We start from the raw sequence: 27,555 nt of genomic DNA, 5'->3' as shown, positions 1-27,555 counted from the left end.
GTGCCAGAAGTTTCCTGGTCTCAGGATTTGTGCTCATTTGATTAATACTTTTGACTCAGCTAGTATCAGTACTTTATATGAGGCAGGATACCTTTAGAGATAATTTGAAAAATTGGGGCATGGTTCTGTGAATACCCCAATTATACCATGAATACCATGTCTTACCTGTAAACAGTTAAATATTTTGAATATTCTAAATAGTGTTAGAGGTAAACAAAGTAACAGGTGACATTACAGAGATAGGAAAAGGGCAAATTAAGGAGTAATAGTATAAAATATATAAGTAGAAAAGTATAAAATACATAAGATAATAACAATAGTTAGATTTCTGTGAATGGTCTCATAAGCTTAAAAAAAGCATTCCACACAAATAAAATCCAACATACTGCTCCTTCACTAATTGACCTGCAGTTGTATCCTAGCCCAAGGAGCTCCACAGGATCAGGTGCTACCTGAGTTTATAAAATTAATTTGGGGGTCTAGATTGTGAAAACGAAGCCTCTCTCAAGCAAAACCATGGGCTTTTCCACCCTCCTGGAGAACAGGAACCTCACCACAGTCACTTCTGAGTCTCACTTCCACACTTACCAACACAGTCCTTTTTATTCCAGTGCAGTTTCTTTCCAGGTGGGCAGACACACTCGTAGCTTCCCATGGTATTAAGGCATCCAAAGTCACAGCTACCATTGCTGATGCTGCATTCATCAATATCTGAAAACATTTTTAAAGTTGTGAAGAGTCTTAACCATGTGTACACACATGTACCATGCATTAAGATATGATTTGCATAAGGAAATCTATTTCTACTGTACCTTTTACATCTGAGTCTAAATAAAAATGTATAAAGACAGACAGTGCCAAACAACTTCAGTGCATATTGCATGTATTTGTCCTTAACCTGTCCAGCTCCTACTCTCCCATGGATTTATGCATCTGGTACAGTTTACTTGCCAGGACTAGTTCCACTGAAATTCTTGGAAGTACTCACAAGATACAAAACTTGCTCAAAAGTCTCTGCTGCATCTAGACAATAATGCATTATATAGAAAAATGTCAAAGGCATAAACCTCTGTGAGATTATAGCACTTCTGCAAAACAAGCAGATAAATTTACACAGTGATTCCCAGAGTTTTCTTTTAGAAATTCAGGTGAAGGAGGAAATGATGCATTTGACAGAAACTTAGCAGATGAAGTGTAGTTTAGGCTTCTACTCCTCGAATAAAATTAAAAGGTAAAGCTTGCAAGAAGGCAAAGAAACTATCCTATATGTTATCAGTGATATTGCACAGAAAATCTTTCAACTTTCGGGACATTAGAAAAGTATTTAGCCAGTATGATGTGTATCCTTTTCAGTCCATGCACTCATCATTCATGTACTTATGCCAACAAGGGCAATCTCTCATCTCCTCTCTTCCCACCACTAGGAGGACGTTTGTTTATTTAATGAGCTGAAATGACACCAAATCAACAGGAGATACACAGATTTGCTAATGCTCTGGCTCACTGGTAGACCTCAAGATTAAGCATGCAAGGACTCAAACTAATGACAGGCCTAAGTGGCAAAACTTGAGGCCTGGACAAGTCTGGATTCAGAGTTGTGATGTTGTATCTGCTCATAATGGAAAAAAGGAGGTTTGGATCTAGCTATGTTTTTGGTCAAAGTTCAGCACTGAGTATTTCCAGTTAGAGTTTTGGTCCTTCTTCAGTCTTATTGAAAAGACTGAAGCTGAACTGAGGCTTAAGGTTATTTAAAGACTGAGGCAGAACCCCAAACTTTGAGGCTTTCCCTAAATTAGTACATTAGGTCATTAAGGAATTAACAGTGAAACTAAGGATCAGTCTGTCCACACCTCACATAACACAGATCCCAAAAACTTTCGGACTTTGAATTTGCTTTCACAGCTGCTCTCAAGTGGAGTCTGATCCCAAATTGCTTCCTTAGATGGACTCCTATTTCTCTTCCTGCCTGCGTCTACTCTTACCATGAATTCATGTGATACTTCTCTATAAAAGAGAGACCAGCATACACCTCCTACACCTTTCTCCCAAAAAAGAAGCCATGCAGAGATACCATTAGCAGTGCCTCATGTTGACATTACAAAATCAGGTGAGCTCAGCCCTCAGAAGTGAGGGGCCAGCATCTGTTTCTGCTACATCAGTTCAACCTCTAATTTGGTCATTGGGGTAATATTGCACTTCAAAAATATCCCTCCCCTAGATAATGAAACATTACAGCACCAATTCTTTCCAGTCATACCAAAAAGGTTGAAAGTAACTCCCCAGAAGATGGGAGGAAGATCCACTACAGCCTTCTGTTATGCATTTCACAGGTAGTTTATGTCACAGACTGTTAAGGACAAATGCCAAAAGAGCCTGAATACATAAACTTTTCAAAATGGACATCCTTCCCCTATTCTCTTTGTTGCCCATCGTATGAAGCCTCCTAACAGTTCTGAGTAACCTCACTCCTGTGGAAGTACTGATCAAAAAATGGTGGGACATTGGTTTTCATTGGTGCTTTTCTCTTGGGAATGCTTCAGCAAATTTGAGATGCTGAAATTTTAGTCACATCCAGCTCATGATATTTTAAGTTTATTTTAACGTTACATCTTTATCATCTTGAGTTATAAAACCTTAATCTAAAAGAATGTGTGGCTCTGTACAGAGTTCACAAAGCAAACAAACACACATGTAAGCAAAACTCAGTTTCCAAACCTCCACAGTGCGTCAGTCCGTACAAGGTGTAGCCTTTGTGGCAGAGACACTCAAAGCTTCCAGGGTAGTTGATACAGGTGTGGTCACAGGTCCTTTCAAAGGAACACTCATCTATATCTGAATTCACAGAAAAAGCATTAGGAAATTAGACTTAGGTTACAGTGAATGATTGAATTTTCTCATTGGGTTGCAATGTCTTGTTACTGACAAAGTATCATTTACCATCCCAGGTAAAATCTGAATAAAATGTTGTTCTCATTCCTCTAGTGCCTTGTAAAGAAAATACTTACAGGTACATGCAGAAGGACAAGAAGAGGTAATTTGCTAAAACCCCACGAAGATTGTACTATGTATGTTCCCCATTAGATGGCAACCTTTAACTTCTGATCATACTGACCCATCAGGCCTGGGAGAGTATGGAGCTTTTGGGGACGGTAGTGGCACAAAGGAAAAAAGGTTTGGGTTGAATCAAGCAAGTCCCTCTTTCACTGACCAACATGCTGACATCTGCCCACCAGCACAGGGAGTTGCTCCCAGATTTCTCCTCTGCCTTACAAGACTGTACAGAGTTGGAGAGGCTAAGCAAAACACTGCTGGAGAATAAGCCAGCATCAGGAATGGACAGGCTGCATCTAACACAGAAAATATTAGTCCAAAGTCCACATTCTATCCAACTCAAGAAAATATGACCTCTTTCCCCTAAGAAAAGTCAGGCATCTCTAATTATCACTGCTCAGCAATGTGAAACCCTGGCTTACACAGCCTCTTCAACCCAGCAGGCCATGAAAAAAGCAACCAAGAGCACATTGCTCCCAGGACAGTACAAAGGCTTTGCTGAGCAGGTGCTGTGGAGGTTTATTTGACAGCAGTCCTGACAAAATGGGCTTGCTGAAAACATTAAAGGTACCTTAAACAGCAATCTGTGCAAAATAACACTTTTGAGTTCATTTTATTGTCCTTTTTTTAAAAAACAATCTCTTCTGTGATTAATTTTTCTGCTTATAGGTCAGAAAATTGAATACAATGACATAATTTGAGTGGTCATTTCAAGAAATCTCATTCCTCCAATGTTCCTGACTTATAAATGAATGGAATAGTACCCCTATGACAGTTTCCACACTTTCTAGAGCTACTTTTTAAGAATAAAACCTGAACACCACCATTACAATATGTAACTTAGACTTTCATATTGTACATGCTTGGAAAGCTGCTGGTGTTTTAAAAAACTTGGAAACTCACCATACTTCGGGGTATTCTATCCAATTCCTATATCCAAGCATTATTTACATAGTTTTGACATTTAATGAAACATTCTAGGTCTCATTCCATTATTATAAATGCAAATACTTACCTTCAAGAACTATAAAATTAGGATTTCCTGTATGTGTACACAAACCCAAAATCTGTGTGAGAGTTTATGCACAAATTAAAATGTCATAAGCAGCTATGTTTTATATGACCTCCAACTTTGAATGTTTCAAAACATTCACACAAGAGATAATTCACAATGTGGGAAGCAACTGTTCAGGCAAATGCATAACATAAAATGAAATAAACATGATGAACAAAAATCTGTGCTACCCAGTTTTATGTGTGCATCACAATCACTTGCTATGATCCAGTCACACAAAGATGACAACTGAGATTTTCTCTTTCTTACATCTACTTAATTTTTAATGCATTTTTGTATCCTTTTAAAATATCATCATTTGAATTCCTAAAGTAATTTCTTTTTAAGGTTTCCTTTACAGTCTTGGAAATATGCAGCTTTTGAATACATATAAATGGCAAACTGTTTCAGCTTTCTCTAAATAAATACACAAAGTAAAATCATTTGGGAATGAACACCGCAGCTATAGTTAAAAAGGATTTTTAGTGCTTGAGAAGCCAAATCATACATCATGGTTTCATTCATGTGTAAGCTCGTTCACTATGTGGAATTGCAGGAAATTTACAAAAGCAGTTCATTTTCTGGCTCTGACTTACCTTGGAAGTCTCTTTTTCAAAACCAATTTTGTATTTCTCAACAGTGATCTTATCCTGCACTAGTTTAGTCCATAGTGTTTATGCACTGCTTTCACATGCAGCACTTTGTGTTGCTGCATAAAAGGCTTATTTCTCTTCACATTAAGGAGGATGCACTTCCCTCTTTGCCCGTGGAAAAACAGTCTGCCTGATGACATGACCACTGCTTGCTGAGTAACAGGCACTCAGGATGGCCAAATGCATTTCTATTCCGTAGCTTTTTCGCCCTTTAAAGCCCTCATCCCCCCTCCTGCTGCTGTTCTCAGAAGTTCAATCTGCTGAATTCAGCATCCTGCTCTGGCTGCTGGAACAAGGGAAGCCCCTGTGCAGGTTCCCCTGGCTGAGCCTCAACCCCAGCTGCTCCTGGCTGAGGAAGGCAGGGAGGGACCCAGCTTTCTGCAGAGCCCTGTCCGCACAATCACCAGCCCCCTGAGGAATTCAGCACTTGTCATAGAAAAGGGAAAAATATGCACTGCATACTCTTCATTACAAGAAACTGGTGGTGTGATACAGGACGCCGGGATGCTGAAATCCTCTTTTTTTTTTTTTTTTTTTTTTTTGAAACTCTGAAATCTGTGCTCTGGATGCTGTTATCCCCAGGCTCCCAGGAACTTTGAAGCTGGCCCTCACACCTCTGTGGTGCTTCACAATACCTCTCCATATTTAGCCTGAAAGGATGTGCTTATTTCCCACCACCCTCAGGACACAGGTGTATCTCACGAGAGACCACAGAGTTGGGAATTTGACCTTCACAGCCCCGGGTTTCAAATCCTGCTTTACCACAACAATGGGGAAAAAACGTGGGCATCTAAATCCTGTCTCCTTTGTACACAAAACACTACAAAATCTGGTAGCCTCATCTACTGAAGTCAAAAAATACAAAAACAGAGATGTGACAGGTTACAGTCCCGCCCCCACCCCCACACTCAAACATACAAACATTTTTGTATTGTGTTGCTCTGAATTTCCCCCCTCCCACACCCAAAAAAAATACTGATAAATTAACTTTCTGGATTTGAGGTGCTCTTAAAATGATTTAAAGTTACGTAAATTGAGTTTTTTAACTGCTTTAAGATGAAAAGTCAAAATGTTGTGTTTCTGAGGAACCGCGGTGGAAAACTTCAGCTTAAGGTTGAAGTTTGTTTTCTATTTTTAGTTGCATTTGGCATAAATTCACATGTAGTCCCAGCTGTCTGAGAACATTTCAGATTTGCTAACGCACTTATTTGACATAAACCACATTTTTTTTACTTTCACTTAGTCAAAAATTCATGCCACATTCACCACTGCAATCAGCATAGGTGACTGTGTCATTTCAGTGTATTAAGAGGTGTCTTCACAGCTGAGCTGTTTGAAGCTTGCAGGGACTACGGGGCTAAATTCACTGCTGGTAGCGCATGATTCGTTTCCTGCCAGCTTTTTTTAGGAATACTAATGATACACATAAAATCTAAGCAGGGAGCTCCCTACTTCATAGCAGACCCAGTGGAAGAGCCAAGTTCAGGGGTTGGAGCAGGTGACCTCCAAAGGTGTCTTCCAAGCTCCACCACGGATTCACGGGCACACTGGCAGTGCCAGACTTCTCTTTATGGTGTCCTGTGCTGCTGATGGCTCTCCTTCCAGCCCCTGTTTCCATGGCATCAAGGCATCATCTCAGGCTGAATAAAGTCCAGTATCTCTTCTAGCAAACCACGTTCTCACCTCCAAAGAGAATGTCTGAACAGAGGAAGCACTCCTTAATTTTTTCCCTAAAAGGGATTCAACTGGAAGAGATTGTACAATGGTTTAATAAAGGAACAGGGTTTCCCTGGTGTTTTGAGGGAAGCAATTTTTGGCAATAGTGGCCATGCTTGATAATATTAGTTTGGCTAGGTTCCTATTATTTCAAGTCAGCATTTGGATTTTATTGTTGATTTTTCGATCATATGCAGCTTTTTTTTTTTAGTTCAGGCTTTCCCATGTTAAACGATCCCATAATGTTCTTTATTTTTCTTGAATGTAAAGTTTTTTAGTGGGTGTCAAATTGTCAGTACTGCAAAGTAAATTCTTCTATCTCCAGAAGGGAGCTACCAGAGATCGAATTTCTTCTAAGTTTCCTCAAACAGATGTGTCTCAAAGGTGACCTGAGGGAGCAGGGAATAAAGCAGCTCATTTTCCATGCTCATTCAAGTCCCTGCCCTTTCCACTGGTGCTGCCACTAGACTCCCAATTACAGTAGCACCAATTGTTCAGTGGTTTGTGTGATGTGGACACTGACTCATTTGTGGACATAGAGTGCAGGGCACCCTGAAGCCATCACGCAGCGGTGATTTTTGCTAAGCCCGAACCTGAGCTGGATTCCGACCAGCAGCTCTGAAGAGAAAGGCTCCTTTCTGTACTCTGTTTCCAGCCCTTAGATGCAGTACCCTGTATTCCTGATTGTCATCGCTCTAAAATAAATTTCAGAGTAATTAAAAGGAACCAGTGATCAAGAAATCAAAGTGTACAGCAGGACATTTCCAAAAAGCATTAGCATTACAAACAAGCAGCTCAACATCAGACACGCACACAGGTGAGACTGGTAAATCCTGCTGGATTTAGAGATGTTTTAGAACTGCAAACTGATGCAGGAACTGCTGTAACTCCCTGACAGAATGAAAACGTGCAAAACTCACTTGCACAGAGGTGTAATTTGAGGGTTGTGGTTATAGAACTGAAGAATTCAATGCCCAGCTTCCTAATTTCACATTAAAAATCTACTTCAAAAATGAGGATTGTCCCATCTCTGTTTTCCTTAATGTAATTTTGTTTGTTAATATTAAGAACAAGTGAAGAAATTTTTTAGAGAAAACTAATGGTCATCTCAACAGCTTTTCTCTGAAACATACACTAAGTAGCTAGGTCAATTTATGAAACTGGGAGCCTCCTTCCAGAACACAGGTCATATATCATAACTGCATATGAGTTTAGTCTTGAGCTTGGAGTAATTTTCACATGATCTGAAAATAAAAGCGGAAAGGAGAGATCACTGTTATTTGGTGGTGCTATTTGTGCTACAGAGAACAAGACAGGAGTGGCTCAAAGACAATAAAAACTATAACAGGGATGGGGAACAGCGTGCAGACTGTAAAGATTCTGGACACTATAAGCAAAGAACCCATCTTACATTTGATTTGTCTGTGCTCGGTGACGCAGGACATGAAGCAGGCACTAGATCACTGCATATATGCAAAATGGATAAATTAAATTTAAATATACTATTTCAAATAGAAGTAAAACAGAAAAGAAATATTTTTTACTTAGAAATGGAATGTACAATAAAAACAAAAGGAAATATCTATCTCTACCATCAACTCCTTCATTGGTAGAAGTGACTCATGACACCCTGAATGCTGGTAGATCAGCCAAAAATGGTAAGTTTTGGTATTACAGCAATACTTGAAGGTGCTATTACAGTTGTGAGTCCATACAGTCCAGTCCTCTCAGGAAGTTTAGGTATTCCTTGATTATGGCAGCAAAGATTTTTATCTGTCTCATAACTGCTGCCCAGGCTGCTATGAAGAACATTCATGGCAAGGAATCCGTGGGTTTCAGATTCAGGCGTTGGCGGGGGGTGAGCCCCAGGCTGGGAGCAGCGGCCCAGGTGTCGCGGGGCAGTGAGCACGGCAAAGGCGCTCGCAGGGCGCTGGGGTTATCTCCTACCAAGGCCACATTCTCCTCATGCAAAGGCCCACAAGATATAGTTCTGTTTTGTCCATCTCACACAGCCCTGGTTTATTTTTAACCCCCAAGCCAAATGTGGACTCAGTGTGGAGCACCCCAGGCCATGCACACAAGCCAAACTCAAGGTTAGTCAGAATGTTTTGTGTTCACCTTTCTCAGCTTCCAAGTTATCGGCTCCTCTGAGAAACAGAGCCTTTCCTTGTTCTCATTCATTAAGCACACATACATAGAAACTCTAAAGAAGTGTTACATGATGTTTTTAAAATAAACACTAATGCTTTTTTTGTATGTATTTTGGCTGAAAGTTATATTCTGTCTTCTCCTCCCCCCACCTCCAATTTCTGCAGGGAACTGATACCACCCATGTAATGTTGTTCACCTCACAGCCGAGCCAGCCTGGTTTCCAACAATATTTGACAGACATTAGGGAAACCACATATCTTAATCTGAGTGGTTGCTGCACCACAGGGAGTCATGATTCAAGCTACGTTCTCCAACAAATGGTGGTTTAAATTCAATGCTGGAAGGCATTGTTTTGCTACAGCAGCCATGTGACGGGGTTTCCACCACATCTCACGTTTTTTGATCCACTGTGGCTTAGCCCTGTTCACAGTTAGTAAAAATGCATCCTCCGTGTGAGAATGTAGCTCTGTAATACACAGCCAACCCTGACCAGGAGGAATGGCTCATAGCTAACTTCTCCTTAAGTTTCAAAGCCTACAATAATAAAACCAATGAAAAGGAAGCAGAGAAAGATGTAGTAATGTACAAATCTTCTACTTCATTACCTTCCCACTGAGTGCTTCTGGAGCAGGCTAACACAAAAGGGGGAAAAATAGCCATAACTCCAGGCCTTTAAAAGTAATTGAAAACCCACACCCATTTAGACTTCTCACTGCATTACTGAGTTGCAATCAAGTCATCTTGCTGCTGAGACTTAATTGTTAATAACATACCTAATGGCCTGCAGAAAAAAAACAGATCTGGCATTAATTGCTGTACTTTTAATGGGAATCTAAGTGCCCAGGTAGGATAGTCTCATCTTGTATTTCAGAAATTTGAGTGGGAAACTGTCCATTATAACTAATGTTGACTTGGACCAAAGCATTTATTTATTTAAGAACTTTATTGCTCACAGTTAAGTATGTGATTAGTGAAGACCAAATGTAACCCACTAATCAGGGACTGAAAGACTTCTGAAGGAAATTGATTCTGCTTGCAAGGAAATGTGCTTTTTATTAGAGATGATTTGTTAGAACGCGAAGAGGTAGTAAAACAAATAAATGTATATAAACAGCAAAAGAAAACTGCAATATATGTTTGAGACAGAGTCAATAAATAATTAGAAACCTGTGACTTATTATGTAAGCATCCTACTGAGGTGTTTCAAGGATTCAGCAGTACACAGCAAAGTGACTGTTACTCAGCTTCAGGGATAGGCACACAGTATTGAGCTGTACTAAGGACAAATATTATCATCTACCTAATTCTACCTCACAGCCTCAGGATCCTGTCTGTATGTTTTTATTCAGTATATCGAGATCCTGGAAACAGCTTGTTTTCATCCTCCTCCCAGCTAATCTGTACCCACAGTAAGCTCAATAACCCCCTATCTCTGCTCCTGAGGCTGTCACTCTTAGGACAGGCCACATCCTTCTCTGTCTTCATACAGTACCAAATGCAGCATTGACACTCCATACAGCTCTGGTGCAAATGCAGTTTAGGGAGCTACAGCTGTCTCTGTTGTTTATCATTTTGGTCTGATCATTTTAGATACTCTCGTTTTGCTCTAAGAATGTCTGGGCATCACTGATTTCTCCTTTTACTGTGTGTTCTCACACTTCTGCTACATGTCTGAAATTGAAGAATGTCTTCCAAGACATAACCCAGAAACTGGACGTTTATTTTGATAGAATGAGTATATTCAATGCCAGCATTAAACACTCATACTCATTTAGTCCAACCTCCTGTACTTAAGCAGCCTCTAGCATTTTGCTTGGTAACCTCCAGAAGCATCCCTGTCCCAGAATGGATTGCCTAGTTGTTTTCCTGAACTGATCCCTTAGTCTTTTCCATCAGCTTAACTTTTAGAGCTCAAATTGGTGTGATCCTTTTTAACTGCTAAATTTTGTAAAGGCCAAATAATTCATCTTAAAAAGTGCAGTGCATACCTGATCCTTTCAGGAATAAGCAGGTATCTCTTTTTAGATTTCTCGTATTATCTTCTTGGGCCTGAGGTTACACACAAGAAAGCAGGAAGGATTCACACGAAGCAGTTCCCTTGGGCTGGCTGGCTGCCTCTATTAATTCCTGTGAATTCACCTCAGTTTAAAAGACAGCAATCTTTCACTGGCCCCTTCAGTGTTCGAGGAACTGCAGTAGGCAGATCCTTCTTTGATGCTAAGCACCAAGGGGACCACTCTTCACCCAGCAAACTCATCACCCTCATTAACATCACAGCAACTGGTTTCCCACTATTTACCTCGAACTTAAAGCAAAGGGAACTGCTTTTAGGAAGAACAAGACAGCACATTTGGGAAGGTCTTTAAAGGTAAATGGCAGCTTGTTTCCTTTATCTCTGGTATCAGACCTTATCAAAAGAGACCAGTTGCACTTTCTGTGAACCACTGTGCTATCTCTGGGGTTTGAAAACAAACAGAAAGCAGGTTAAAAAACGAGACTTGGCAATAAAATTGTATGACTAGATTCTTTGCTCCCTCTCCACAGAAAACACAATCTTTTCTTTAGGAACTCTTCCAAGTGAGCTTTATGTGATCTCACGTAACAACAAATTAATTTTCCCTTCTCTTTTCAATTTCTTTTCAAAAATTCCATATTTAGTTTTTCTTCCACACAGAATCCACAAGCTCCTTCTCTTCCACAAGCTTCCCTCAGGACTTACTCTGAGTCTGCAGAAATGGGGCTGTGGAACAACATCTCACTGCAGCAAACGCCTATTCCCTTAACACATGTGTGCTCCCCCTAACATGTGTGCCAAGCCAAGTGACCACCACACATTCCTCTTCCTGTCAGCACTGCAGAGCCAAGTCTGCTCCCAGGCACTATGGTTTTGTTCTGCCTCATGCATCAGCCATGGATTTGCTTGCTTTTGGATCACCAAGAGCTTTGCCCAAGGGGCAGGAAGATTTATGCTTTTGGATGGAAACTGCAGGATCTGGCAATTTCAGCCAGGCAAAAATTGGCAGCCAACTTTGGGGTCTTTGGGGGTTTCTTTGACTGTAGGTGATGGGATGTGGACCAGGCTTTTTTACATTTCTATGGTGAAATACATCTTCATTATCACCACCATTATTATGACATTATTATTTCTCTGCTGTTGGACAAAAAGAAGGATTTCTGATATGTTTCCCTGCAGCAGTATGGAAGACCCTACCATCTGCTATTTTTGGGGGCAGCACCAAACTTAAAAACAGAATAATGGTAGAGGATTACTTGATAAATTCAATTTTGGCAGATAATTTCTTCTAATATTTTAAACACAATTGAGCAAAACTACTTGCTAAATCTCAGTCCTGCAAGCAGAGTTGGGGAACAGCAGTGTCAACTTTCCCCATGTGACTGCTGAGGAGGAAAAGGTGCCTGGTCTCAAGTGTCAAGCCAAGTTTCCCTCTTCTTCTGATTCTTCAGCAAAGCTCAATTCTGAATTTGGTCAGCTGTCCTAGTAGAGAGAAGAATGAGAAAACCAATGCTGGCCACCAGAGACAGCTCTGCAGATACTTTCAAATAGAGAAGTTAAAAAAAGAAAGGTTTTTTTTTTTTTTTTTTGCAGGTAAGAAAGTTTGCCTGGTCTCTCATGGAACATGGGAAAAACCTACTAATAGCTAGACACAATGGTATAAAATTAGTAAATCTGTCCAAGGTCACAGGCACAAAGTGAGCCTAGGGAGGTGTTCCATAAAGGCATTTGTAAGAGAAGATTTCAAATTGGTACCGGTTTTCTCTGTTGAGCACATCACACTTAACCTCACCATATGCTCCTGGCAGTTCTCTCATCCTGCTTTTACTCCTTGCTGCTATCTTTGTGAATAGCAACTTATAAAAGGATTTCCAAACGATTTTTAAAACATATAAAAATGCACTATAGGGATCTGAACCTGAGTAAAGCACCATTATCTTCTAACAACCAAAGCTAATAGTATAAAAAATGCCTAAGTACACTTAACAGTATTACTCATTTTTACAACCTATTACTGTTAAAATCAATAGGAAATGAGTTAAGCTAAGCATTTTGGCAGATCATAGGAACTACAAAATCTACTCATGACTGCACCACCATCCTCAACACATCTCTGACACTGAACTTATATGCTTTATAGCTTCCTCACATTATGTACAGATTGTCTTTGACATAAAATTTTGAAACAGAAGTATTTATGGTATGAAAATAAAGATCCTCTTGAGCCAATTTGTATTTCTCTATGTGACAATTGGACACAACCACTTCCCAGCAACACAAGGTCCTCCAGGCTTTGAGGGCTGAATCTGCTGTGACATGAAGTGAAAGAGATAACTGTGAACAAAAAGGCAAAAGCCTAATTTTCATTCTTGAACATCTTGAAATTGGAGACAGAAGTTGTGTCAATACTTAGACTTCCCAGACATTATCCTTGCTCTTGGGCCTATGCTCACCTGTCCTAGCTCCTCCCCATCCCTCTCCATTACTTGACAGCTTTGTTGTGCTCAGGTTCCTTTGTTAATCTTGGGAACCCAGCAGGAGGCAATTGGCTTTGGCTCCTATTACATTTATCCTCCCACCATTGTTTTGCTAGGACAATCTAAAATGCAATTAAAGTTAATACTTTTTCCAATTTTTTTTAAAGAAAGTAAGTACTTTTATCAAGACATTGCCAAGATTTTATAAGCAAATGTATAATTTTCCAGTATCAATCATTTCCCAAGGCAAAGGCAAGCTGAGTTATCCACTGCTATTATAGGAATAAACTGTGCTACTTCGTCAAGAGCTTGGGGGTAGGAGAAGCCATATATCAAGAGAAGTGCATTAAAAGAAACTTCTGGCAGGTTTATTTGTTTTCCTACAAACATAAATATGTTTACTCGTCTGCACTCTGCTCAAGCCACTATTTATACAGCAACTCTGTAAGAGCAGCCTAACAGCCTGAGGAGAACATAATAAAGGCTTTACCCCTTCTGCATCAAGGAAGAAATATTCCCCCCATCCTGCAATACATTTGATTTTTAGCCGTATTTTTGAAAAGAGGAAACTGTTCGCTTTGCTAAGGTGTTGTCTCCATCACCCTTTAGTAGGAGCTGCTAGTGAGACTTCTGGAAGGAACAAGGGACTAGTCTGGGTGAAAACATGCCTGGTGTTACTTGACAGGGCTGAAGAGCAAGTACAACAACACAGTTTCAGTTTTCAGCTGAGAGCTCAAATGCAGCACTTCCTTTCACCTCCTGTGGACCTGTGCATTCCCAGCTTACTTCAAGTTCTTGCTGAAGTCAAGGGACCACTGAATATACACAAGAATTGCTGTTCTCTGGCTCTGCCTCAAAGGCTTGCTTACAAACCCTGCCCAGAAAGGCTGGCCTCCACAGAGTCCTGGCAGGTATCCCTCTGAAAACACCAACACTATGGTTTGCAAATATGCTTCAAAAATCCTCCACCCAGCAAAACCCCAGAAGACACTCCTCCATTCCACCGACTCAATATTTGAGCTTAGATTTTTGGTTTTATTTCACCTGTTGTAACTGAGGTCTCATCTCCAAGTTAGCAAAACAAGGAGTAGCAGTTCATAACATGGCTAACAGAAGAAAATCACACTCCTTTGTTTCAACAGGTTGGGCTTTTATTCTTATTAGAAGGAAATAAGCAAACCAGAGCACTTTTAGAGGGCCCAGGAATGTAGATGCAAGCACAGAAAAATGAAACTTTTTTTAATATTTGGGATAGAGTTGTCATTTTATTGCAATTCTGTTTAGCACTCAGGGTAAAGGCTGTCTGACCATAATCAGTGTAACTAAATGCTTGAGGGCAGTAATATGGCATTAATGTGCAGTAGTGGAGAATAGATGTACACATATAGTCTTTCTCTGATTCTCTTTAAAAACAATTCCTATTGAATTACAGCTTTCAGCACGATTTATCAACAGATTATTGTTTGTGGAAGAATGCTACCTTCCTGCTCAAACTATTCCAAGGCTGACTCATATCCTGGTAATTCATTAATACATAACATGATTCCAGTCCAGTAAAGTAATTTCTGCACTATACAAGTCATAAATCCTACAACATCAACTGAAAAATATATCTCAAATTCTCTTTCTAAACACTAATGGAACGTTTTGCTTGGCTTCCCACACACATCATCAACAGGAGGGGGCCAGACAGAGCAGTAAAAAGCAATTTGATAGCAGCATACTTTATAGAGTTTAACAGTATAAGAGCTACCATACTGAATGAGACCTGAGGTCAAACTAATCTACTATCTAACTTCCAACAGTAGCCTGTGTCAGAACCTTCATGGGAAAACAGAAGTGGAATAATCTGTCCCATCTGCCCTCTCCACATTAGGCCTCATTGTATTAGAAAGTGATTTAAAGCCTAGATTGTGAGGTTTAATATGCCTTCCAAGAAGCAGCAACCAAAGAACATTCCCCTTTAACTTATGAAAACACTGCTGCAGAGGGGAGAACCGGAGGTGGAGGGATGTGTTTGTTTTCATGTTTCAGCAGACTTAATTGCTACAACCAACACTGCAGATACTATCACTTGGCAAACAAACTTGTACTGGCTAGAGATGTTTTTACTTCATACCTGGGGCATTTATTGTTTCTGGGTATGATCTTGCAACCCTTTTTTCTCACAGAGGCAGACTGTACCAATATTCACAGTCTCACTGACACCCAGTGTAACAGAAAGGATTTGAGAAGTATTCCTTTCATTGACAGTGTAACATGTTGCTTACCCAGTGGAGTATTTTTTAATCTTGATGCGAGAAGCAATATGGTGCTTGTCATAAGCGAGATATTTTTGTAAGGCTCAGTGGTGCAGAATGCCATAGAGAAAATCTGCGTAGGGAATGAAGATCATCAGTGACAGGGAACTCATCCCCAATTTTCTTTCTCTGAGCTAGTCTGATTTCCACAAGTATCTCCTCCAGAGCATCACTGTCTGGTTCCTGAGCTACACTGCCCTGGCAGCTGAACCAGCACTGTTGTCTATATATGAAGACTTCACACAATTAAAACACACTTGGACCAGACTCAGCTGGACTGGATGAAAATCAGCCTGTAACAAGCCAATGTATTTTATATGTTAGGGCACATCTGTCCGATGTGGATGGGTGTATGAGTGCATCTAGGCAGGATCCCTCTCCTTCATGTGTATCACAGAAATGAATGTTGATAGGGGAATGGCCCGAGTCTCTCCATCCCTCCCACTCATTAACCACCTCTGCACGGGCACTGAATCACCCCGTTCCAGTGGTACAAGGTAACAAGGACCAGCAGGTTCCTTCAGTGTGACAGCACTGTAACTCTGCTCAGTACAGTAGCCTTCTCTTTGATGTACGTGAGAGCGAAATGAATATTTTCTCTGACTGCTGAAGACCTCAAATTACAGCAAATGCACATGCAATCTCAGGCAAAAGACAATGAGGGGACATGGAAACCTGCTTGCTCCTCACTCCCGACAGCAAACACTCTCTGTGGGATCCCCATTGCCACCTCCCTCCCCAGGACACAGGCAGCAGAGCCTCATGGCTTCCTAGTGCTCTCCACCCATTACTCTTCAGTTCTGACCATGAGGGTGACAACCTCTGAGTATGAGGGTTCAGCTAAAAGTGTATTTTAAATATTAACACAAACCCCCACTCCAGGCAGTAAAATTTCTGCTGGTGCCCTCTTTATGCCACCTCATCTGGCTGTGAAGCTCTATGTTATTGCCACTTTGGAAAGAAGAGGAAGGCTAAACAATGTTATTTTTATCAAACACTTGCTTTTCTATGTATTTAATGGGGGAGGAAGAGGAAGGAGAGGGGGTAGACCAACAATTCAACTTTCCACCCCTTTTCACTGGAAAGTTGGCCAACCCATGCTGATACATTGAATCTGAGGGGCCAGATGCTCCAGCCCTGACTTCTATGCTCAGATGTGTTTTGTTACCTTAGATGAGTGATTGTGTCCTGTATAAATCAATGCAAGGGCTGTATCCTCATCCTGGATATGTGATTAGGACAAGGCCTGTTGCTTTGTTGGGTTACATGATCAAATGTGAGTGACAGGTCACTGTCATGTAACCCAAGGATGCAAACCTCTTTGGCTATTTTTTAGTTCTAATTTGGTTACTCTCTGTAAAAGATGGCTGGAGATTCAGTGCTGCTGGTGTGGATACACTGATTTATTTGGGATTAAACTGGTCCTGTACATCCACATTTATCATCAATAGTTCCATACAGAAGAGTATAATGAGATCTTTGTAGCTAATCTTTATGGGCTTCTTTAGGCCAAAAAAATTCCCACAAACACTTTCTATTTGTCCTTCCCTGTATGATTAATCCCTCATTTCATACCCATTTTCAAAATGGAGATACCGTGCTGGGAGATCCAAATCTTACCCTGGGAAGGCAAATAGTGCATATTTCGTACAATAAGTTCAATTATGGACATTATGAGATGTGATTACCTACCCAGTTAATAGGGCAATGTTTCAAGACCACGCCTGCAGGATCCTTGGATCACAGACAACTACTGTGTTTTTCAAGGTGTTACTTTTCTTTCTCTCATTCTGGGATGAAAGAAGGCTTCTCCTGACACTAGGCATTGGAAGCCCTACGTAAAGCATCCCTCTAGTAACAGAAACGCAGAGACTTAAAACAAAAACCAAACCAAAAAAACCCCAGGAAACAAAAAATCCAGAGCTGGACAAGGTTTGAGGTGTATTGCAGGACAGCACTGCAAAATGCTGCCAGTTACTAAGGAAACTGCTTCAATATCTGCTCACAGCATCACTGCTCTAGCCACTACTTCCAGCTGCCCCATTCCACGAGCATCAAGTCTTGAGGAATACTTGGTCTGGAAGTGAAGCTGAGTAGCTGAGGTACAGAGGGACACAAGAAGCACATTTGTTTTAAATGAAAGAAAAGTACAAATATCAAATATGATGGTGTAAATGCTCATGTCTTGCAGTGAGAGCAAAAACCACCTCAAATCAGCTGTACTTGGAGCTCTACTGGAGAGTTTTGCAGCTATCCAAATCTAGCAAAAAGTGCCTATAGAAAACTGGAAAAATTCAATTATTCATGAAGCAATTGGGCAAATTCTGTTTGGGATTTCCTATTGCAGAAACATGCATCACTGAATCTCCTTTAGACAGACACCAGCACTATCAACAGCAGACTGTGAGACCCTGTGTTCAGTGCCTGCCTACAAAAGGGTCAACTGCATTTGTTTAAAGTCTGGTAGGAAGGTAGTAAAGAATAACCAACAGTCAAACAGGCAATACTTCAAAGCAAATAAAAAATGTGGTCACCTATGGCCCTAAAGAAGGCCCAAAAAAGCCAGATGGCCCGTGCAGGTATTCCACATGCCCTGGAGGTACTGTTCCCTGGTGGACAGTCATCTCCTTTTATTACAGTGGCTGTATCAACTCAAACGGCTGGAGAGAAGGCAACTAGAGCAGACTTTATCATGTCTGTGATATCATCAAACCCCACTTAAAGCCTACTCTGGAGGCTGTAAGTGGACCAGAATGATGCAAATGCCTTGAGCTTTTGCCCCCTGCAAAAGTTTAAATGCCTCAGAGTAGGAAGATTTGTCTCTTTTTTGAACTGAGGTGGTGAGAGGCAGAGGGTGAGTGTGGATTTAGCATCCCAAAATATTACATGTTGATCACTGGATGTTCCCACTAAAAGCACTTTTTTTTTTTCCTCAAGGTAATGCATCTTTCTATCTCTGCCATTCCCTGGAGAGATTTGTAGCAAAGTGTGTGCTGTCTCTCACAGTTGTGCTTTGCAAAAAGCAATTCCTAGAGCAGGAAGACAAAATTATTTACGACAGAATTTCGCACATTTTTCTGGGTGCTTAATGAAGCTTGAACTTGAGCAGAGCAGAGAGACTGCTTATTGTTGATTTTTTTTCGAGATCACTGCACAACAAACAGAAACTGAATAAGCAATTAAGTTAACTGGCTCTAAAACTCATACTGGCTGAGGATTAAGGTAATTATGTCTGAGCTTACACACATTCACTGCAGCTTTATTTCATTGCAGCAAGTCTTGCCTGCTTGCTTGTTGCTGATGTCATTCTAGAACTGATCTGAGTTGTTGTCCTTCTATTAATTACCAAAAAGGTTACAAACACAAGCTCTCCTTGCTATAATATAGCTATGTTATTTTTATAAATGTTCAAAGGAGAAGCAGACCTCTTTTGCTAGGTTTATACAAACAGATCCAACTGCTTCTTCCTGCACCGAAGAATTTACAATACTTCAGACTTAAGGGATCAATTAAAGTAATACACAATAGATGGGTTTGGTATTGTCATACAGTGATTTCCCTGTCAAAGGGGGCAAAAAAAATTTCTATTTTTAAGTCTGTGTGAAAAAAGAGACTCTGGGAAAACAGTATCAGTCTCCACAATATTACTGGCAGGGCAGTATGGATTCTTCACCTTCTGGGTTACAAGTAAGTTTCCTTTTAAATGGCTGGAATGCAGGGGAGGGGAAAGGAAGGGAACCCCCCCACATTCTCCTTGTCTAACAAGGAGCCACAGCGTGAGAACCACTCCCTAGCAGAAGTAATCTGTGATTGACAATGGTTTTCTTTGCAGCCAGGGCTAAAAATGGTTTAGCTGCGAACAGACAAATGCAGAACATTTTAAGGCTCTTTCCAGTGGCTAGGGGTGCTCATACAAGCACTCAAAATGCAGGGTGGCACCAAGAGAGCACCAAGCTCCAGGGTTCCTGAAAAATCAAGGAATTCTCTTATCAGGATATGAGCACGAGCACAAACACAAGAGAAAAAGAATACCTTGTAATGGGCAAAATAGCAGGGGCAGATTCACAAAAACTGGAGGTTTATTCTCTGGGCAGTTCAAGCATTTATATGTGTCATCTTAGGCATTTAGGCAAGCTGCTGTACTTGGCTTCACCCTTCCTGCCTGAAAACTGAAAGAGAAATACTTTCCTCTTCACAGAGAACATGAATGTGGGGAAGGCACTTGGTACGACCGGGGTGGGAGCTCTGCAAACAACCAGAACAAAGTCTGTGACTGATACAATTTCCCTGTACTCTCAAAGTCAGCTCTGAGGTCTACAATAAAATGAAGGAAATTAGGTGAGGCGTGACAACTTCAGAATTTCACTGGGAATATGAAGGAATTTTATACTGAAATATGCAGAACTGCCTTGTGCTGATATTAATGATGAACATGTTTGGAGATGAATGCTCTATACACTGGGGAGGCCACCTGAACTAAATAGGACCCAGTCCCAAACAATGCAGATTTCTAAGGTCCTAAATGAGTGTTTTGTAAACATGTTGATTAGTAACTGAAAGAAATCTTTATTTTAAAAAATGAAAACCAGAAGAGAAGGGCAGTGTTGACAGAAAGATCATAAATCATGGAAATTCTATTATGAATCAAAACAACAGATGTAACATGAACAACAACATCTTTTATAAACAGAAATTAGACTGTTCTGTTTCACTCACTGGAAAGGCTAATATGCCTAAAATAAATTTCCCTGAATCTCTCATTAATGTTTTACGGTCAGCGTTGACCGGCTGTTACAAAAACCAAAATGTGGATGATTTATATCCCAGAAGAGTCACTAACCCCAAACCACATTTTCCTGACAGACCTGGTATTAATAACTATAACCACCCTGACTATATTCTTCTTGCAGCGGAAGAAGCCAAGTGCAGGTGATTCATACATCGGTGATTTCTTGCTCTATATTCACTTTCCTTCTCTTTTTATTAGCAGGCTTACTGACTGCTTGAGTCACCAATTATCACCTTAAGCACCAGACAGGAACTAAATTATCACAGTGATCCCTCCACAAAGCAGGCATCACACCATGTTTGCTGGGGCCCAAATACCTCAGACTTCAAACAGGAAATGACTTTGTCCCCCCCATTTCATGGTATGAAGAACCAGAGTTTCTGGGATGAAGGAACTTGTCCAGCCCAAAAACTCTCTGGGCTTGCACTAATCTATCTGCTACAGCAACAGATAAACCACAGTTTATCAGTCAATGTATCATGTAGAGGCAAGACTGAGTGCCTGCCCTTCGTCACTGACAGTGGGAAAAGCAGGATGGCCAGATCATGGTTATACTTCCATGTCTGAACACATGAGGGGGAGAAGATCAGCTACTACTTTAGCCCTTGCATGGTGTGTAGTGTTACTGCTAACTCTCTCATTCTGCAGCTCTGGCTCGTGATGAAACAAAACTCACTTAACAGTATTTACAGAGCTGCTTCTAGATTCTCACTATCACCACAGAAAACTGATCATTTACAGGGAGCTTTTAAAGCCTACTATTAACCCTCTGCATAATGAACAAATAAATTCTGCACCAGCTCTTGCCTAACTTTTCCAGAGTTTTTCCCTGCTGTAATAACATTCAGTTCAGTGGTGAAACCTCTGACTGATACCACAGTGAGAGCATGTCATCACACATGAAATTCATGAACAAGGTCTTCCCAACCATCTCTAAATACATCATGAAGAGAACGTTTCTTTTTAATATTCTGTCCCTGTTTTTAGCAGGTAAATCAAAACCTGGCAACTTCCCCGTGTCTGACATGATCCTAACGTGTTATTTCTGCTGAATCATGTTGCACTAGCTGGGCTAATCTCAGCTCTTTCCATCCTGCCCAGCTTGAAACCAACCTTTCACTAACTCCTTTGTGCCTAATCACACAGTCAGGGTGGAGGTGGCTTCTCAAATGATGGATGGAAGTACCAATGAGAAGCAATGGAAAAATTTTGAATGACACATATATCTTAAGATCGTGGTTTCTCTATTGCAGATAAACAAAGAAACTTTAAAATACTAATGCTGTTTTGGACTTCATAACTTTTACTTATTCAAAACCCATGCAAACAATCATGTATTAATAAAACAGCAATTTCTGCATAAAATTTTAATTTAATTGAATACATCATCCTTCCCTTTCTCTCTCTATTGATGCATGCTCATCTTTCTAGCCTTTTCCAGGAGTTTTTTAAAAGGTAAAGCTACAGAGTTTAAATGTCATTTCTCCAAAGGTACAGGGTCAGTACTTGGAAATGGCTATGCTTTTAATTAGCCATAGAATACATAACATCAGATGACTTAGATAACAAATCATGACACGCACAGGAAACGATATAAACCACACTTCATTCCCACAAAATGCCACCATTATCCCTTCATAAACAGTTTCTCTCAGGAAAAGGTGAGCTCACAAATTAAATCCTTTTTTTTTTAGTTTAAATCTTGCAAACGCTGTATTACAGTCGGTTACTTTAAATGACTCTGGTCTACATAAGATAAGTCTCTGTCCCATTCAGATCATAGCAAATGAGAGGATTTGAAGGTAAGACTCTTTGCCTGAGGCTATTCCACTATGCCACTTGGATTTTTACACTTCAACAGGACACTGGCATTCCTACTACAAAAAACATCCAAACAAGACATTTCCAATAATCTTCTAATCCCACCTCAGAAAACAGAAATCTCACAGTCGTTTTCTAACCTTACTTCCTATAACAGTACAATTAAAACCTGCAGTACAAATGACTTAAGTATAAAAACAACAAAAAAAATCCACTGGAAATGACATCCTCATTACATGAAGAGTAAGGTTAATGAGGCATTACCTTGGCAGGTCCTTTCATCTGTGAGCAGTTTATAGCCTTTCTGGCAGCTGCACTCAAAGCTGCCAACCGTGTTTCGGCAGAAATGGTCACAGCCACCATTGTTTACCAAACACTCATCAATATCTGCAAAGAATGAACAGCAAAAATTTAGTTCATGACAGAAATTCAGTCATTTAGGGCAGAAATACAGGAATATACTCAGATCCCCAAGGAGGCTGCTGTCCCTGTTGGGAACCAGGCTGGTCAGATGTGTCCCTTCCCAGACCTATCTCACAAGGTTTACAAGGAGAGCTATGGGCTGAGCTGTTCAGGAGATAGAGGTATTTCTCTCAGAACTGGAACCAACAGATGACCCAAGCTGAGGTACTTTGGTGTTAGGGAACATTCAGGGAAGTTTCTCTGTAGATGGAGTGCTCTGCCTGACAGCAGACTTCAACCTGTGAAGGACGTGAATCTTTTACCTTGTATAGGAACTATCAAAACATAAGAACACATGAAAAATTGAAATAATAACAAACATGAAGTAAAAGATACTTGAATTCTGAAGAAATGCTTCTATTACCCTTACACAAACAAATGCAAGGATACATTTTTTCAGAATGAGCATTATATGCTATTTTGCTGATTATTCAGTGACACGGTGACACAGTGTCACCTCTTTTCATGTGTCAAACTTTTTTCACTTGGTGTAGCAGAAAAGGAACTAACTGTGAGTGCACGTGAAAGGTTGCTTCTTCAGTTATTCTGAAGGCAGAGCACCTATTGCCTTTATTTGAAAGCCATGTATATATATATATATATATATATATATATATAAGTATATATATATGTATGAAGGACAGGATCAATGGCTCTTACTTCAAATAATGATGACAAAGTGGACTGATGAACTTGGTAAAACCTCTGTTCTGAATTTCATACTGATGATTCTACTTCATGCCCCTTTTAACTTCTCCCAAAGGTCTTGAAGAACTGGAATGACCAATCCCTTTTCTAATCCATAAAAGGTTGTGCAGTAAGTATATAACAGGCCAAAACCCCTCATTTGAAATACAGGGCATCTTTCCATCCTTCCTTGATTATAAAACCATGGATCCATGTTTATTCGAAAAAGGAAAAAAAAAGTACTTTTACTTTTTTTTCAGGAGAAGAGCAGTGCCAAAAAATAGCTCTTTTTATGAATACATACAGTGAAGAAGTAATATGACATTGAGCCTTGGCTGCCCACTTCTGGAATTGAAAACGAGATCTTTCAGGAAACTAAATGGAGAGTGATGTTTTCTTTTGAAAAGCTTCTTGCTATAAGAGCTTTGAAACTTTGAGGTAACAGGTGGCCATTTAAAGAGCAAATCTTGAAAAATGCAGATCTAAATGCCAAAAGGTCTAACATATGGAGATGGAAATTTATCAAAACCAGCAAGATGATAGTGAATGAAGGGTGTGTTTTAAAAATTATTTGAATTTAGGAGGATTCTTAGTGAAAGTAATTAATCCATTTTTGGAAACATATGATTCCAACATGGGAAAGTGGCATGGCGCTTACCACATTTCTGCATGTAAAATATAAACAGCAGCAAGAGGAGTGAGGTGGTAAATCTAAAAACTCTAACAGCTGAGAGGCAAATTCAGCCATCATTTCTAAACAGCACTTTGTTACACATACCCTGACAGAAATATGTCCAGGACTCAAATAAGCAAGAACAATGTATATTGTTATAAAGGTTTTCTTATGAATTGCAGTTAAGGCAAGGAGATAGAAAATTTGTTCTCAGACTCTCTGAACTAATACCTCTGCTCATTACTTTTGTGTCTGGTTCTGCAGAGGAGTGGCTTTTGCATTCAATCCAATTAAAAGAATGAGGGTAAATTGTAGGCAGCAGCTGTGGAACGCCCTGAATGCTTTGCACAAAGCCAGCTCAAATCTTTGTGTCTCGGGTAATGAAGTTCCCAAAGTGCTCCAAAATCAGGAGTCTGTTTGTTGTCTGCAGTGCTCCAGTTCTGGCATTTGGCTGGCCAACAGCAGAAAACCCTGGGCTCCCAACCTGATAAATCTGATGAAGAACACACTGAGGGTCACTCTATGTAATACCATGAGGCTGGAGGCAGCAACCCTTTTGGTTTCAGCTGTGATCATCTGCACAGGTCAAGATGGCAGTGAAAACACAAGAATTTTTGGCCCAGTTCCTGCAGCCTGGCATTTCCTTTGGTAGAAGTGATTCCTAACAGCTCTCTAATGTGCAGCTGGGACTGTGGTGTGGGCCTTAGGATGGATCACCACAAAAGGTCCCATCCTTCTGCACAGCACAGGTGGACCTAACTACAGTTTAGCTTGCCCCGACAAAACTGTGGGATAAATGGAATTGTGAATTAAAATTACTAATACATTATGCATTGTAAACACACAGAACAGTCATCCATCATGAAGAAGATCTCTTTTACCAGTGATGAGAACAATATGACCTTTGGGCTACTCTGCTGCCTGAGAGAAGTCAAAATTACTTGCAGCCTGTCAAACACCATTCTGGAGTAACGACTGATGTTTTAAATGATGGCCCCTGGATTTCACATGTTAAATTCCAAATTCCAATCTCTTTTCAGGGCCTCTCACGACCATAAGGGGCAAAAATGAAACCCTGATGACATCAGAGTGTAGATTTTAGGCTGTTAATAACTGTAATTCCACTGACAATGAAGCATATTAGCTTTACACCAGCAATTCTTTGGAATAATTCTGAACCAGGATCTGGGTAAAACCTGGGAGAGTCCACAGGAAAAGAAAGTATTTATTCATTTCTTCTAACTGGAAAACATGACATGACCTTTTGAAACAGGAACCATCAAAACAGAATAGAGGTCAAAACTGTTAGCTGCAAAAACATTCTAAATAACATAAACAGTGCCAGTCTCTGCTTTCACTGTATTTCTTTCCATGGCCATAGCGAGACTGACAAGGCATGTAAAAATTATTTCACTCTGTGGAGAGCAGTACATTGCTGCATTTTACTTGGAAGAGAGCAGTATCCAACTGTATGTATCATGTCTAACTGGTTCAGAGAAATTGCAAAAAGTCTGTATCCCCACTATTTTTATTTCCTTGGCTATAAATAACTTGTGTTATGAAAAATATTCCACTGTGTGAGAAGGTGAGGCCCCATGTATCTTTAAACTCACTGGTACCCAACTTTGTCAAGTGCCTCTTTGAACTTCTCAGAGGGGTAAGCATGTCTGCCTCTCATGCAGGGGAAAAATACACAGTGGAAACCCATTGTGGTGTCTCTACCAGCTTGAACATTATTTAGTCAAATATTCCCCTACTATTATTGGGACTGTCTGTGGAGCAGTCATAAACCTGCTGTCCTCAAACATAGTTCTCAAGTGGCTCCTTATGATGCAGGCTGCAGATGAATAGCTCCAACTTCCCACAGGCTCTGCTGCCCTTTATCCTCAGGAACACAAAAGGATGGAAAGAACTCTATTCCTCCATGGGGGCTGTACATAAAATGCCCTGATGATACTGTGAGAGTCATTTCAGCCTAGGAGGTCTGATGGGCTTGCAGTGCATTGGCAATAAAATCCCAAGGGATTTCTCCTAATACAGTAAGTCAATATTGTTAAATGATACCTTGCTCATACAAGTTGATGATCTGCTACAAAATACCAAAGGATGTGGCAAGTACAATCGGGATATGTGCAGATATGAAAATACAGGCCAATGAGAAGCCACAGAAGCATTAAAAATTATGGTCAAAACTGTAAGGTGAAGGTATGGTGTAACAGCCAACTCAGCACTCAAGCCTCCTGTTAGCTCTGAAAATGGTTCCTTCAATTCCCATGCAATTAATTACAAACAAAAGCAAAGATAAGATTTGCAACAAGGAAGCTAACACCTTCTTTAAAGTTGTAATATTTGAAGGGAAAAAAACCCAATTGCAAATATTTGTCTGGAGATGGAGCTCAGCAACACCATCACAAAAGCTGTGCATCTGTGTGAACCCAGAAACAACCCGTGAGTTTGTAAATATAATATAATACAATACAATATAATATAAATAAAATAATAGTAATAATAATAATATATAATATTATTTTTTCTGAGGATCTCAAAATGTGAGGGAGGCAGTGGAATCAGCTTTAAATAAAGCTCTTCAGCTTTAAATAGAAGTATAGGAACTCAGAGACTTTGTGCTAAGTTGCACAGCTACAATTTGACTTGGCTAAGCAGGCAGACTGTTATTTTTCTTTTCATGATCTTTGAAGGTTAATGGGAATGCCTGCTCCTGTTCCACTTACACTTTTTGAAGCTCTGCTCAGTGTAATGCATGTTTGGAAGGAGCTGGTTCTGATCAGGGTGCATGTATGCACTTGTGTGTGCACATATAAACCCACAGAGATTTGCCTCGCTGCATACAACCCAGGGAACAAATTAAAAAGTAGGGATTTTAGGTAACTTAGAACTTAACATTTCACATAAGCTGCTTAAAGGCAACTGAAAGGGTAATCAACATGCAATCTGCACTTAGCTGTTGAACAATGATGGAGATGGAGATTTCCAGAGCCTCATCAGAGGCGGAAGTGAGGATCCTCCTTTCGATGGCTGGACAAATATTTGAACTGATTGTGTCCGTCTAATCCTTTGCAGATTTAAAATGCTACCTAGCTCCAGGAAAATAATATACTCCCAGATCAACCTAAAATAATTACAGAAACTTCATAACCTTCTTGGTTTTAATAATGAAAGCCAGCATGTTGGAATTAGTAATGCTATTACCAGTGTATAGTGGACATCAATATAAATATATTTTCTTCAAGGTGGGCTGGTTCGCTAGTTCTTTTTATTCCCTGATTTCCTAATTTTTCCTTGCTTTTCTTTCCTTGTTCTTTCTCATGGTTTTACAAATCACCATCGTCCCCTAAAAACTGGAACTAGTGTTGCCTTGTTGACACAGATATTAGTTCCCTGATGCACACAGACCACAAAGTACTTTATAAAGCAGCCACAAAACTTTTTAACCCCATGCCAGAGGTGGGGAAATAGAGGAACAGAAAAACTAACTCATCCACACTTGAATCCAAGCCCAGTGTACAACTCAGCAGGTTACCCTGGGGTGCCAATCCGGACAGGCTTGCACAAAACACCTGGTACTGCATGCTGCTCTACATCACAAATATTACAGAGCCACCAATGCTCAGACTGAAATTATTTTGATATTTGCCTGCCACTTCTCAATAAAACTTGTAAACTCAGGATCAAGGTAAGCATAAGCT

The 27,555-nt window shown here is 40.2% G+C and overlaps 1 protein-coding gene across 1 annotated transcript in view; it reads right to left on the bottom strand.

Annotated features, from left to right (window-relative positions):
* The window catches only part of SCUBE1 (signal peptide, CUB domain and EGF like domain containing 1), a gene marked incomplete at both ends in the record, with an annotated part of 186,327 nt that overhangs the window by 18,687 nt on the left and 140,085 nt on the right, over positions 1-27,555 (bottom strand). Inside the window, 3 exons of the mRNA XM_082279696.1 lie at positions 589-711; positions 2,716-2,832; positions 22,291-22,413. Coding sequence (XP_082135822.1) covers positions 589-711; positions 2,716-2,832; positions 22,291-22,413 — 363 coding nt within the window. The remainder of the gene's footprint in view (positions 1-588; positions 712-2,715; positions 2,833-22,290; positions 22,414-27,555) is intronic.

Source organism: Coloeus monedula (assembly GCF_965178545.1).
Source record: "Coloeus monedula genome assembly, chromosome: 4".
Classification (NCBI taxonomy): Eukaryota; Metazoa; Chordata; class Aves; order Passeriformes; family Corvidae; genus Coloeus; species Coloeus monedula.
This window is presented reverse-complemented; position numbering and strand designations above follow the sequence as displayed.